The 15,256-nt window shown below is 40.9% G+C and overlaps 2 protein-coding genes across 5 annotated transcripts; one reads left to right on the forward strand and one right to left on the reverse strand.

Annotated features, from left to right (window-relative positions):
* The first annotated feature begins 1,115 nt into the window (after positions 1–1,115).
* Positions 1,116–9,610, forward strand: si:dkey-262k9.2. Of its 3 annotated transcripts, none has more exons than XM_037274659.1 (8): positions 1,116–1,214; positions 4,840–4,894; positions 5,414–5,449; positions 6,020–6,052; positions 6,794–6,868; positions 6,965–7,033; positions 7,219–7,261; positions 8,458–9,610. In XM_037274659.1, the coding sequence occupies exons 1-8, from the start codon at positions 1,197–1,199 to the stop codon at positions 8,501–8,503; spliced, it is 375 nt and encodes a 124-aa protein (XP_037130554.1). In that variant the 5' UTR covers positions 1,116–1,196; the 3' UTR covers positions 8,504–9,610. The 3 variants fall into 3 exon arrangements, with proteins under 3 accessions (XP_037130554.1, XP_037130553.1, XP_037130552.1); XM_037274658.1 differs by lacking the exon at positions 1,116–1,214 and adding an exon at positions 2,445–2,579; XM_037274657.1 differs by lacking the exon at positions 1,116–1,214 and adding an exon at positions 2,574–2,594.
* A 698-nt stretch (positions 9,611–10,308) lies between these two features.
* Positions 10,309–14,578, reverse strand: fxyd5 (FXYD domain containing ion transport regulator 5). Of its 2 annotated transcripts, XM_037274635.1 has the most exons (10): positions 14,421–14,578; positions 12,945–12,990; positions 12,426–12,467; positions 12,230–12,349; positions 12,106–12,159; positions 11,750–11,821; positions 11,407–11,436; positions 10,962–11,036; positions 10,841–10,886; positions 10,309–10,465 (listed from the first exon to the last, which is right to left on the reverse strand). In XM_037274635.1, the coding sequence occupies exons 1-10, from the start codon at positions 14,478–14,480 to the stop codon at positions 10,423–10,425; spliced, it is 588 nt and encodes a 195-aa protein (XP_037130530.1). In that variant the 5' UTR covers positions 14,481–14,578; the 3' UTR covers positions 10,309–10,422. The 2 variants fall into 2 exon arrangements, with proteins under 2 accessions (XP_037130530.1, XP_037130531.1); XM_037274636.1 differs by lacking the exon at positions 12,230–12,349.
* Between the last annotated feature and the right edge of the window lie 678 nt (positions 14,579–15,256).

Genomic DNA, 15,256 nt, shown 5'->3' on the forward strand with positions numbered 1-15,256 from the left:
TGGAACGTCGCTAACGACATGAATTTCATCCAAGGCCAAAACTGGGATGGTCTTCATAACCCCTCTCCTTAAAGACACACTTTTCTGCCCATTGTTAGTGATGACCTCCAGGCTAGAGTTGATGTTTGTCATAGCCAACAGGAGACTGGGACTTCTTCCAGAATTTACAAGCGGAGGGACAAAATATTCATAACTCCAGAGAGAGACTGGTTTAAATTGAGAAAATCCATAAATGCAATCCCCTAATAAGTGGTTTTTGCAGGTAAAACCAACAATGACACCTACAGATTCTTGGGCATAAATCTCTGAGCCTGAGAGGCTGAAACTACTTTGGAGTTGGATGCTTTCAAACACCCCTAAATGCAACTTGAGGTAACTTCCTTCAGAGTATAAAGTTCCATCAAAGACTACATCCCCCGAGAGATAGATTTCCACCGCCGTCTCCTGATTGGAGTTGGTGACCACCATCTTGCTGACAGATGTCGGACTTGGGATGTTTGGGCTAACGGGATAGTAATAGGTCCCCCAGGAAGACACGTCGTGAAGGAGGCTATGCTCGCATCCTGTCTGGGTGCAGAATGTCGCGAGAACCATAACAGGCTGTACGGATGCTATACTGAGGAGCGAGGCGGAACGAGCGCTGGCCATTTCCACAGAGCGAGGCAGGTGAATAGTCTGCGACTGAGAGGCATTGAGAGAGACGTGACGCGAGAAGTTACTTTGCAGAACTTTCACAGTGACTGAAGTCCAAACACCAGTCGCCGTTATCGTCACTCGGTGGCTAGCGTCTGCTGTGGGGTCATTATGAGGTGGAAACATCATCAGAAAATTCCGACCAATGCTCGCCCCAGAGAGACCTGAGAAGGAAAACACAAAACATTGTAGTGCATTCCTGCATTTAAGCAAACACGAGTAGGTCAGACAATTGTGACAACAGTTGAATTTACAACTGCAAACTGCACACTTGCAAAGCCTGATAACATCCTGTGTGCTGGGTTAGACAGGTTTCCCAGTATGCAAGCAGAAGATAAGAGGTGTGGTGTCAGATTTCAACTAGCTGAGCAGCCAATGAAGTGTATGTTCCTAGTTCCTGACTGGATACACCTGTATTAAAGGTGTAGACCAGCTCCAGTACTTTCCATAACAAGGATCTCTGTGGAAGCAACATACCGGCAGTCCGTAGAGAGAATCCTGAGATGCAGCAAACTTTGCGTGTAAGTTGAAAATTTATATGTGCATGCTCTGTTGGGATGGGGACTTACTTGCATGAAGCATTGTGGATAATGGTAACCAGCTTACAATATGGCATAGGAAAAAATGCATCTACAAAAAACAAAAATCATTTTCTTTCCAGCTTTTACTATTCATGTCTAAGAGAATGGAGACTAAGGTTTGTATGAGACAAATATGTCACATACAAAAGCAAAATATTCATTTTATTTGCTCCAAGGGCTAGAACATGGGCACAGCCCAAATATTATTCAAAAGTGGACATAATTTGAGTGGGCAGGCAGGGAATTGTTGAGACTTGAGTGCTACTTTAAGTGAGGGGTGGAGAAGAAAACTAACCAAACGATGCAAATGCAGCATGGAGTCATCATCGGTAGTGGCTGCATGACTCACTCAAGTCAGACAGGTCAACATTTTAAATGAGTGGCTCTCGACAGTCATTCATTATCTAGTTTTTAGGAGTTAAAGAAAGCTAAAAAAAAAAAGCCTATGAAAACAGTACATCTCACACACATGCCGACATGTTAAAAATGCCTTTTGTGGCACTTTAAGGGATACATTGGGAATATCAGAGTGGGATAATTCACATTTACGACCTTTTTGAAATCTAGCATAACGTTTGGCATGTCGCCATCTCAAAAAGATGTGCACAAATTAATAATGTAGCAGAGCAAGATGGGCGGGAAAAAACTTGAAATTGTGACAGAGGAAGCGGTCAATACGTTTCAATTAAGTGCCCAACACTTACCAAGGAACACCAGGCACACATGAAGCAGCAGTAGAGGCTGCATCATTCCTGCTCAAAAATAACAAACTTGGAGTAACAAGAAACTTTGTTTCAGGGAGGATGAAATATTTCATGCTAGCCCCATGGGAAGAGAAGCTATGGCTGTCAATTAGCGCACCTGCGGTTGATATGGCCTTATCAGTTATCGCGAGAATTCCCCAGCTGGACGTCATTATGATACCCTTATCATTACCCTGTTGTCTTTCATGAAAAAACACCGTTATTCCACATCAAAGTATTTTTTTAAAGTTGTATTGATTCAAATGTAACTTAAAAAAAATAAAACAAATCAAAAGCAAAACTTATCATGTTTCACTGCCTGGAACTTTACCGGAAGTTGTGGTGACTTGGTCGAAAAGGCAGGAAACTGTCGCGGTAGTTTCCAGGGCCACATTAGTATTACAGAGCTGTGTAAATCCCCGGAGCAAACTTTGGCCCGGGTTTGACTCACGAAGCCGCGGATTCCTTTAAGGAAGTGGGCTGCAGCTTTGGGGAGTGCGGCACACAGCATAGGGCCATAACAAGGATGCACTTCATCCAGTTCGCTTCTCTCTCCCCATTGGTATGTATCATGCAGGTATTACTATATATTTTTTTAAACCACGTACTCCTTTCAAATGAATTTAAAACGTGCATTCTGTTCTTTATATATATCTTCATGATGGAATGACAGTTTGTAACTCTGCAGCACACTTCCTGCGTGCTCATGATTCTGAGCTGTAAAATCTAGGAATCATTATCAGCAGCTTCACTTATCGTGTCATAGGTCAGACAGAACCACTTTATCTCTGTTAAACGTTTTTTTTATTTTTTTTATCTATAGCTCAGCCATGGAGGTTATCTTTCGTTTGACTGTCTGCAAATAGGATTACGGCATGCATTATTGTGATCTAATTTTTATCGAATCTTATAGCAGTATAATAAGGCGCAAGGGCCATTTGTGTTTCAATCTTTTATCATCCTGCTTGAGAGATTTTTACAGCATTGTATTCGATTTTAGACTCGCATTACCATTTTTTGTCAACTTCACAGTTTCTTTGTTCTTAAGCTTTCATCACTTACCTTTGTACCATTTTAAAACTACTCTTTGGCTATCTATCTATCTATCTATCTATCTATCTATCTATCTATCTATCTATCTATCTATCTATCTATCTATCTATCTATCTATCTATCTATCTATCTATCTATCTATCTATCTAACTAACTTAATTAGCGTGTCCCTGCTTGATTGTGAATAATCATCCACCCATTGAACTGGTCCTGACCCCTAGTCGGACCAAAAGGAATCCAAACTAAAATCATGGAATCAATTTCAACTTTTTCTAGCACTGCTAAGTAGTTTTATGATTTGTAGATTTAGCTTCTCTAATCTTTGAATCTTTATTATGACCCGAAGGCAGCTGGTATTTCTTCTTCGTAAGCAAGACTACGGTTCTTATGAGTTGTAAATTTAGTCTTGTGTTAAAAAGTAAATTCATTTGCCATTCGATTGTACAAGAATATATTACCCAATTTGAAAATGCTGCAGGCAACAGGAGCCATTTTGATACAGAGGCAGTCAACGGCTTTGATAAATACTCCCTAAATCGGATCCGCTTATTATTTCAGGCAAAGCAATTTGGAGGCAGTTTTTATTTGTAGCTTCTTAGCATGTTCCCTTTTAGAGAGCTCCTGCAGCTATTCCAGAGACTGTGAAAAAACCTCCCGAATCAGCATCTGTTGTGTGATTTTATTTTCCAGTATGGCCAAACTAATAGATTGTGATACTATTTTAATTTAGCACATAATCTTGATGTGGGCTGCTCTCCCGCACAGAGAAGAAAAATGGAATTTTGCAGATGACCATGGCACACCCAAAGTAGACTTAAGAATAAAGTAGAACTAAAATTAAATTCCTGTAAAATTACCCACCAGTGCCCGTCAGCAATGACCCGTATCTGCCGCCTGTATGATGGATGTAATGTGTGTTACATTGGTTCTTTCCACATAGTCATTAACAGCGGCGGAAACCAAACACAATGGCTAAAACGAACAATGAGCAGTGGCCACAAAGGTCAGCAAGAAAGCTTCTGTATTACTTGCTTGAATGAGTATTGAGTCCTGATCCCATGCAAATCACTACTGACTCGAGTCAGAGAGTCTTGGTCTGGGACTTCCACTGGAAGAGAGGTCGTTCCCATGTTTTCCGATTTTAAAAAATATCAGCCGGTGTATTGTGTTGGACACAGCTGGGGCTTTGTTTGGCACCACGTGGAACAGCTGGCTTTTACATTTTGGTGGTGCACAGTTGCCCTTACTTTTGCCATCAGGAATTTGTTTCCCGTGCTTATGTGTCAGTTGACCGGTAAATATTTACTCTTCTGAAAGGTAAATTGTCTTTTCCAAAATGACATCAAAAAACAATACTCCCTGTCATTCCTTTAGGCAATCATTTGAATGTTGCTTCAAAGACACAAAGGACAAGACAATGTCAAATAGCCTCTTGCTGGCAGCTGACTGTGACAGAATTTTCTATTTTTGCTGAGTAGTGTGGGAAATAAGGCGCTCCTTCTCAGCTCCTCGCACGCACCTCAAGTTGCCTTACGTGCATACCCTCAGACCAGTATAAACAACACGAGTAGGCCTTTTTAATTTTCCACTGACTGCTTACGCGAAATAGTCTCAGGGTGCCAAACAAGACCAATAATAGGCATGGTTGAAGCTTTCCATCGTCTGAACCAAAAACACATTTTATTTTTATTTTCACACGTCAATGACTGAATATGATGGTAGATATTTTTAACTTGGTTTCTCTCACTCTCTCTCTCCCCCCCCCGCAGCATTTGAAGATGATGCGATTGTTGCTCCTTTGTCTGCTGCTGCCAACCGCTACTGGTGAGTTCTCATCTCGGTGCCGCCGCTTGCAGCTGATAAACATCTAATCAGCCTCCGTGTGCCGGCGCGCTTTCCTCATCTACCTCCATGTAGTACCGCGTGAGGTATTTACAGTACACTAGGCTGAAACAATTCCAGAATAACATTAAAGACGAGATCTTGAGGAAGTCACAGTTAACACATGCAACATCCAAATATAGTGAATATAACGCCACACCCTCCTGCTCAAATTAGTTTTGTGTATAATAAAAAAATAAATAAATAAAAACCAACTCAATGGGGAAAAATGTTTTAGTTGCACAGGTTATAGGTCACATTATGGAAAAAAAACGATTGAAATTATTTATATATATTTATATAGCTTGTATTTTCCTTAACACAAAAACATGGCCTCCGAACAGGGGTGTGTAGACTTTCTATATCCACTGTATGTCTTTATGCATGTCAACGATTTATTATTCATGAGCCAAACTGGGATTAAAAACCCTGTATGGTGAATTAATGTCTTCTACTCCACAGTTTTTTCAGATGAGATTGAAGGATCCGCTTTTGATGGTATGTAATATCACACAATATTTTTTTTAGGTATTTATTGGGAAAGAGAAAAAAATCTATAAAAAAAAAGAAGAAATTCAAATTATTATTATTATTACAATGGGCCTGCTGCTGAGTGAGCAAAGCAAAACAGCCCATTTAATATTGCTCATACTTCTATTATCTATAAACTTTATTATTATTGGCCTGCTGTGGGGCAAGCACGGTCACAAACTGCTGCTCAGCAGATGGTGGCAGTGGTTAGCGGAGCCAAGGGTTATTATTATAAATGTAAAAGCAGCATTGTTGACTGTTCTTGTATTCATCATTGTACTTCATCAATTTGTTTTATGCTGCTTATCCTGTTCACAATCAGCAAGAGTCTACCCCGGTTTACTGGGCAAAAGGTAGACTCCACTCTGGATGTGTAGCCATCCAATCACAGGCCACATATAGACAGCCACATTCACACCAATTGTCACAGAACCGATCCCACGCCGTCTGCATAAACGTCTGTGTACCACAACACCGTGTGACTTGCGATTGTGATGTAAGAGTAGCATCTGAATCTGTTTTCTCCTCCATCCACAGGCCAGGATGATGAGGATTCCTTTGAGGAAAATGGTGAGTTGATTTTTCAGTTCCCAAGAGTAAATAGTGGAAATGGGACTTTGCACGATGGCGTCACTAATGCAAACAGCATAATGGCCGACGTCCAAGGGGAGAGTACAGGAAGGTTGTGCCCTCGGCGGTTATTGTCATCAAGCTTTGTGTACAGGTTGTTCTCGACCGATGGGACGTGTGAACAGCTCCAGCCTCCCCCATCATCCATTCAATCCCAAATAGAATCAATTAGCTCCCTATGGGGACCCTGACTATTGTGCCAAAAGGCCAATGAACATTTCGACATCCTGGCCCGCGGGTCAGCTAATCAGCAGTGGCATTCTCATTCCCTCAGTGCACCTCTCTGTGTCACTCCTCATTTTGTCTGGAAAAGACATTTGATGGAATCACACATCTGCTCAAAGCAGCCTACCTGGAAATAGACACCATTTCAATGTTTACGCACGCTGAGCCCTCCTCCATTATGCACCCACATTCTTATTTCACTCCATTTTGTTTGGAAATATGTCTTAACAGGCGTCTGTCTCCTTGACGTGATCTACTTTGTTGCAAAGGCAATAACGCGCGACTGTTATTTGGGAAGTGTGATAAGATGGACGAGAGTGTGGATAAGAGCGACACAAATATTTTTTTTAATATGTCAGCATGTTGATACATTGCTTTCATCACCGATTAATAGTCTTCTTCTTAAGGTGGTTCTGTCTATGTGCCAGCGAGGTGAAGTCATTTCTTCTCTTTCAGAGTTGACGGAGATCCAGGACAGAAATGATTTAGACACATTTGTTGATAAAACCAAAGGTGCCGAGGACATGACAGGTGAGTCAATAATCAAAGGTTATAATTGTCATTATCTTCGTTAGCATCTTAGCTGTCACTGCTAGATAATAACCAAATTTCTATTTCTTCTTTCAGATCAATTCACGCTGATTGCCATCATCGGAGGCGTGAGCGTGTTGGCTCTTTCGGTCGCAGTCATAGTGGGTAAGTTTGTGTTGCGCTCATACCTCAGCGAGTGAAATGAGAAGTTGTCGGCGTTTCATGTCCACTGATGACAAATGCACTGCTCGCGAGCCCCTTACAACGCTTGGCTGCAATCTTTCAAAAGTGCCAACACCTAAACAAACAAGCTTGTGCTGCTCTGACGTTTTTCCATTTCTCTCTTGCAGCTGTTATGTTAGTAAGACGCCGCATGCACAAACAACAGCAAGGGTAAGGTTATAAGTTTCATTTTATTGCTCTTTTTCTAGCTGTTAAAAAGATTCCTGTACGAGGTGCAGACTCTATTTGTGTTGGATAGAAAACGACCTCGCCTTGCTTTTCCGCTAAGTCAACCCTGCAGGTGGCAGAACCAGTCCAGTGGCTAACAGTTTCCCTGCCGCCTGAGCCAAATTGCCCAAACGTTATCCAAACTGGCAGCGTCCAAACCAGAGGAAAACACTTCACTGGCAAAGCGAGACAGACTTCCACCCATCCGAGCTTGTTGGAGCTTGCTAAGCAATTACCGGCCCAGCCTGAGGTCGACGTGCGTCACCATTTGAACACTCCCCAACATTTCGCCTCTCCATCTTAGACATCAAACAATAGCCTCGGGACGATGAGCAGCTACTGAGATGGTGTAGCCTCATCGGACAAGCTCTAACCTGCTTTACAGCTAACGTCATGAGAGATGACCTTCACAGTATTGCATCCATGGCCTTATCGCCAAGGTGTGACTAGCATTCAAAAAGACATATTCGTGGCAATCAAAAGATAGTTAGGGTAGGTTAGGTAAAATCATCTACCTTGAAGGTCTGGTGTCGGGAGTTATTCAATATGAAAATGTTTTTCCTATAAATCTGAGCAACCTTTTTGTTGTGCCCTTTATCCAATACTTGCAATACTTTTGTTTTTCTGGGGTGTAAATACTAAATAGTTTTTTATTTTTTAGTAAAATGTGTTGTTCCAAAGTTCAAACTTGATGCCAGCACTCTCGGAGCATTTGTTGAGCTGTTCAAGTCAAGCCCGAAGGGTTAAATTCCTCAGCGGGATTACTGGCTCCCTCCCTCCTAGCCGGGGCTGCAGCGTGTGTGTGTGTTTTGCGTGCGCTAGCCGTGTTTGCCGCCGACTGATCGCACCGCTGAAAAGACGCTTAATCACACAGCAACCTCGGGCTCGGTGGAGCAACAGACCCACCCGGGGTGATCAGCCATGCAGCCTCTGCGCACCTGTCAGAACTGTGCCGTTTGAGACAGCCACGCATTTCCTGAGTTCCGACACGCGGATGTTCCTCCTGCTGCTAAACGTAGCCTAAAAATATCTAAAAGATGACATGTTTGCTTTTGCTCAGTTTCACCTCATCTGTCACATAGGTTTCTCGACTTCCTCCACCCCCTCCTCAACTATGTTCCCTTTCTGTGTGTCACTAGAATTTACTCTGTACCTACAGAGCAGGACCAGAAAGGGGCAGTCTAGTTCCTGGAAAAGAACCCAATCTGGATCACACACACGCATGCAAGAGCGACTCACCAGGCAGCATCATCTCATTATGAGGATTATGGTTCTTTAATAGCGCTGTGTATCGCTCCTCCAAAACCTAGCCATCCATGAGTAATGCTGTTATGTCCTTTTTTTTTTGGTCCCTTCTGTTTGTATCCAACAAATACCTAATTTGAAGACATGTTCAAATTGGATTCTATTTTGGGGAATCTAAATCAAATGGCAAGGAATAGGCTTAATGCTTGTTTTGTTTTTTTCCCCAAGGATATTATTTGTTTGACTTCTGGAACTCCCCTGGTGTTTTTTTTATCAGAAATAAGCGGCGCAGTGAAAGAATATTTATTTTGGTACACGTGGAGTAAACTTATCCATGTGGAGTGGTCGTTGACTGAGACTAAATTTGCTAATCCAAATTAAGACAGCCAAAAGGGCCACACTTGGTTTTCTGGGTCACTTGTATGACAATTTTGGTTTTCATGGCCCGTTAAGACCGACAGCAGGTTGTGGAATAGAAGATAAAAAGTACTCTGCCATCTTGCTCTCAAATCAACAAATCAATCAACTCCTCTTTCATTTTCTTTTTTTTTTTGTTTCGGAAACATCCCTCTTCAAAATCCACACTTGCGCAGCTTGTAAATAGCCGTGTGACTGCCGAAGAGGCAGTTTAATGGTTGGAGGAAAAGCCGGGTGAGAAAATCTCATGAATCAAATAAAGCCTAATGGACGATTGGGGAACAAAGTAACAATACCTCCATTCCATCCACACAGAGCCTGATAGTTCCCCCGCTGCCGTTTTAGCGGAAATCAATCATTCTCTGCCAAGCAAAGATGTCATTTCTGCAACATGAAACGTTGGTTATTTGGAGGAGGGGGGGAGTTTTTGTAGCAAAGGTTGAATTGGATGGGGCGCCGCTTTTCACTTTCCACTTGTCGTGTAGTGAGAGGTTCTCTGACAAAGGTAGCGGGATTAAGCTGCGTTTGGTGACAAAGAAAATAACATCTCACTTTCCCATTACACCTTGCAGCTCTTTGTAGCAGAGTCAACAAGATTTCAAAAGGGACAATACAATTATTGCTATACAAGACATTTCAGTTTAGTCAACACATTTGAATGCTTTTGAAGCATCTTTTTATTTTTAACTGCCATTACTTAATTTCAGTCTAATATCGTAGCTTTGATTGTCTCTCGTGTCCAATTTTACAGAGCACAATATTTGTTTTAAGGCTATGCAGCATCTTTGTTAAAAGCTTTATTGGCTGTGGAATATTTACCAATATGATTTCATTTTTTTAAAGTTGAAATTGCGACTCAAGAGTAAATGCCCATGTTTATATGTACTTGTATGAGTCATTTTGTGTCAACATTTCTGTTTTTTTTCTAACAAATAATCTAAGTACACAATCCTATAAAGTGGTAAGAGTTCATACAGGGGGTTGGAAATGTTATTATTTGCTCGTCTAGAATGTGTTTAGATCGGGGAAAAGATGGAATACATCTGTAAAACTGAATTGATTGTGTTATTAAATCTGTTTTAAAATGTACTGGTGCGGTTTTGTCCTCTTCCACCCACTTGTACCAGCGGTATTAGTTGTCATAGCAATGCAGAGATAATGTCCCCGTCGTTCAGATTGGTTATTCATTAGCGTCGAACCACTAAGCGATTCACTCGCCTTTTACGAAACACTGTCAGGTTCAAAAAGTTCCAATTTTACATACTGATGGAATTGAAACGCTTTGTAGAAAATTGCCAGGTAGATTGTCATATGTGACTGAATACGGCTTAATGGAAATAAGTCATTTTATTGGTTGATAAAGAAATATTCAACAAATTCAGTACCGCTTTTATGCTTTGTCCGTTTGACACGTAAGACCTCGTTACAGTCGTCACTGGCTATTATGAGAATGTCTCTCCTTTTCTTTGCTCCACTCTATATGACCTGGAAAAAAAACAACACAGAAAAGATCATTATCTTGACAATCACAATGACTATATCTCTGAAAGCAAAATAACCCATGTATTTTTTTTTTTTGGTAGTAAAGATTCTTATGATTTGGATCATTTAATCATCGCAAACATCTTAGTCAGCATTCTCTTGGACTATCGATTCAAGTGATTGATTGTGTGTCGGATGTCATCTAGTGGTGTAATATGAATTACTCAGCCTGGCTAACCCTCCTGCGTATTGGAACGTTATTTTATTTTACTACAAAAAAAAACAAATAATACATTTTGCACCTTCTCAAACCACTCGGAATACACAGTTTATTAATGCATTGTTTTCTCAGTAAAGAAATAAAAATAGAGTCCTTACTTTGATGACCTTTTGCGACACTTGGGAAGCCGACAGACTTTACCACCTACACGAAAGAGTGAGGAGGACGTTGAAATTAATCATAGCAATCTCAAGAAATTACATATCAATATTGTCTTACAGCCCAAGACCATGAGGCCAATCAGGAAAAGAACTGCGGCGATGCACAGTCCAGTCACTTGCAGGGACCAGTAATCTAAAAATAGCACAAGGATAATGTAAGTTTCCACAAAAAACACAAAACACTTTCTCTATTGTGACAAGACTTCCATTTTTACACCGAACGTATTGGCATTTGTTTAAAAAAAAAAAAAAAAGGCCCACAATTTTAATTCTTTCTGATCAGGTAGGTGATTGAACACCACGGTTTCATCAGACATTTGCCTTAAAATTTGAAAGGCGTTTTAGTTTTGAGTTTGGTGGGCTATAAAGGACAATCGTAGGGCACATTTAGAGAAACAACCATTAGTCGAGTCTTTCGTGAACTGAACATTTGGGAAAGTGGGAGGAAGCCAGAGTACCTGGAGAAAACTCCACAAAGGAGAGTGGGATTAATGAATCCTTACCATATGTGAAAGCTTTATCCCAAGCTGAATCTACAACAAAAGTAGAGAAATATGTTGAAAGCGGGGAAAAACACAATCTGGATAGGTGACACGTCTCGCAGCCCGGCTGACACATAGACGACAATGTATCACAAACATCTTCTCTCCTGTCTCAAAAAGGTACAATCGAACATTAATCTGTCTGCAAGACAGAAAGCGAGGTGATCTTGTTCCTCCAGTCTTCCGTGAGTTTTGTCAGCTCGGCTGGGAATAGTGACATTGTCAGCCTGCCATGAGATAACAATAAAACTGGAGACGCCCGGGGCATTTAATGTGACGATGGAGTAAGAAAATGTTTGGTTACCCCAGGCAGGATCTAGATGGGTTTCGTTTTTGGTGGTTTTCGTTGTTGTGGCTGGGGAGGATGTTACTGTGGCTGTCAAGTGGGGGGAAAAAAACACATATACAGGACTGTCTCAGAAAATTAGAATATTGTGATAAAGTTCTTTATTTTCTGTAATGCAATTAAAAAAAAAAAAAAATTAATAAATGATTTGTAATGAATCCAGAATGTATGACATTTTAGTTTTTTTTTAATTGCATTACAGAAAATAAAAAACGTAATTACTCGATGAATCGTTTCAGCCCAAAGTCCCTTGAACAAATGACCCCATGATTCATTTTACATCTGTCCCCTTCTCCCCACCTACTATTTATTACCTGGTGTGGATGTCAGGTGTTCTGTTGGGCGTTCTGTTGTCCCCTCACTGGAAACTGCAAAGATTCACGAGAAGTCACATCAGGGTAGCTGGATGGATGTTTTTCAACTTCAAATATCTGATACCTGTTAGTGTGCTAGCTTCCGGTTTGGTAGTGCTGATGTTAACTGGATTGATGGTGATGATGCTTTGGTTTAAGGTGATCATTACAGGCTCAGCAGTACTCATGAGTTCCAGTCCTTCTCCTGTCACACCAAATTTGTTACATTAAATCACAATACTACTATTAGATGAAATGCTAGGAGGTATAAGTCAACATACCAGGTGTTGACACGAAAGGTTCAGCTGTGATAGCCTTTGACACTGCGTAGACAAGTAATCATAGTGGTCGATATTTGATAACAAGCTCCAGTTGGAATGGAATTTACAAGGAGAACAAAGCACAGTGCTGTGACCGCTTCACACAATGTTGTCATCTGTTGTCCTGGCATCCACGTGACAATGAATCTGGCCATGCCCAACGCACAGGCCTCATAGTATGTCAAAATAATAGTCTTGTGAGCGGGGTGGAGTGACGTGGCTCTCATGAAAGCACCACAGAGATGGATTGTTGTGGGCCAATCAAAGCACAGGAAGGCCCTTGTTTACCCACTCAGGTTCCCAGTACCTTCTGATTATCATCAACTCACTTTTCAAAACTTGGGCTGAAGAACTTTCCGTGATCTGTGACTATCTCGGTTTAATATATATCTCCAAAATGCTGTCTTAGCAAGAGGAAAATGTGAACCATATCAACCACATCCTGGTAACATTTCAAATTTAGACAGTTGTGTCACTTACCATTTGATAATGCTGACAGCAGACAAACCAGAAAAGCCAAGTACATCTAAAATAAAATTAACATATTTTTATTAAACAAATAACACACTACCCGGACACACTTCACTTTGTTATGTCGGAGAACTTCAGTGGATTCGGTTACCTGTTAGCTTAACTCTTGTGAGTTTTGCCTTTTCGGCAGGAGAAAGGTTAAAAAGTTTGTGTTCTGAGTTGCTAACTTATATTTGTTTAGAATTCTACAATGTGAGGCACATGTGTAACAGGGTGAGACCTTAATTTATTTTTACACTTGACCGTTGGTCATGTTAAAGTGTTACTTCAAACATTGCTAAAAAAGGTTTAGAATGTTGACAGTTTGACAGCTAAACAAATTCTTCCTCTTTTAATTATTTCTTACAGGAACATTTAGTCAGTTACTATGCTGTATGCAATATTTTTGATTTTCTACAAAAGTGCTATTGACAGTCTATATCATTAAATCATCTAGCCCTGTTGCATTTTTAAAATACTTAAAGCCTCGTGATATGTACTCAACTAACTTGTCATCGATGGTTGCCACGGTTACGGCATGACAAACAGAAGCAAAACAAAAGCAGTGAATTATAGACAAGGTATTGTGCGTATAATATGTACACAGCAGGGGTAAAATAGGGCTTGGATATTAAAAATGGGAGCATTCAAACCATGGAGGCTTATTTGATAATACAAACAGGAAGTTTGCATTGCGGTCGACACCACATTTGGCATCTCTCCTTCCTCTTTGAAGCAACATCCCCCACACGACTCTTTACTTTAAATGTCATCGTTTTTAAAGATGCCCACATTATGGCAAACACTTTTCCATTTTCCTTCCCAAAAAAAACAAAAAACAATAACAACTATAGAGGCTGCCAATTGCGTTCACAATCCTCCCACACTAGTTTATATCGATCAAACTTCAACACGTGTTTCAAGTGTGGACCTGTCACCAATTAAATTGTGGAATTGGACAAGGTGTCAACATTTTGTTTGTAAGATAGTGGAAATCCTTTACCGCTAACTTAAAATATAGATTCCTCCACCGCCCGTAAATGACCCAAAACCACTACAGCGTGTTTTTTTTTTTCTTTTCAGTGTGTATGTAGACTCAAAGAGGAGGTAAAAATTAGGAACTTTATTCCCCATCCCCCTAGTTGAATTTTGACCTATCCTGGTGGCAGCTCGTCCTCCAGGCTTGGACGAGTGTGACAGGTGAGCATCCAGGCTGCCATGAGCTGTGACAGCTCACATTAGCAGGTCATGCCAATCTTCATCTCTCTGCATAGCATATGTCAAAGCCGAGGCCTGTTCCCCTCAGGGCCTTAAAGGCTTCTACCCACCCCCTCGTGACCCGCCAGTTTGTCACATCTCCGTCTGCCTCTGTCTGTCAGCCGCCATCAATCGCCCTTAACCCAAATAGGCCTTTGGAATAATCCATCGGAGGCTAACGTTGCCTACCTTTGTGTCCATTGTGTGAGGCAGCCCGTGCCAAAGCTTCATCCTGTTCACCCTCATCATGCACGAGGCTTTCTCTTCCTCATTCGGAGAGGCTGAGGAGGTAACGGCCCAGCGGCCACACCCGCGTATTCGCCGTCACTACTTCCTCATCCAGACGTGTCAACTCTGTCATCAGTTCACTCCCCCCCCCCTACTACAAATGCTTTGTCTTTCACTCTCCCTCACTCACAGCGCTCTCAGTAACACAGATCATTGTTCTAGCACAATCCGAAATATTTATGCATTAATGGTCCATGTCGGTGATAAACCTAAAAAAAAAAAAAAAGAAGCCCTGCAGGAACATGAATAATAGTAACTATTTCCAATTTACTGAAAATAATAAAAAAAAAGTTGCATTTTTACCTATGAAAAATAAAATGTGATTTCATTTGATATTATTTGAAAATAATTTTAAAAATAATCCTTTCAGTCATACCCTCCCATAATAATGTACACATGCAGTGTGTCTGTGTGTGTGTGTTTGTGTGTGTATTACACAAGATTAGACAAAGCCTGCAATTCATCCACATGTGCAGAGGAGTTTCTGCCCTTCCGCTTGTAACTCAGCTTGTTCTTTTGCATAAATTAACAACTCACGCTGAGCATATGTCAGGTCAGTGATTTAGACTCATCACTTTATCTAATATCACCAGAATCTTCTGCGTCAGAATTAATTTATGATGTATGCTTGACCTCCCCCTCCTGCTGAGAATAACTTTATCAGTTTAATCATTGATGGTGACTGTTTCACTTTTGTCAACGCCCTCCTTCTACAGTCACAAAGTTAGTCATTATTA

Source organism: Syngnathus acus, chromosome 16, assembly GCF_901709675.1.
Source record: "Syngnathus acus chromosome 16, fSynAcu1.2, whole genome shotgun sequence".
NCBI classification, from domain to species: Eukaryota; Metazoa; Chordata; class Actinopteri; order Syngnathiformes; family Syngnathidae; genus Syngnathus; species Syngnathus acus.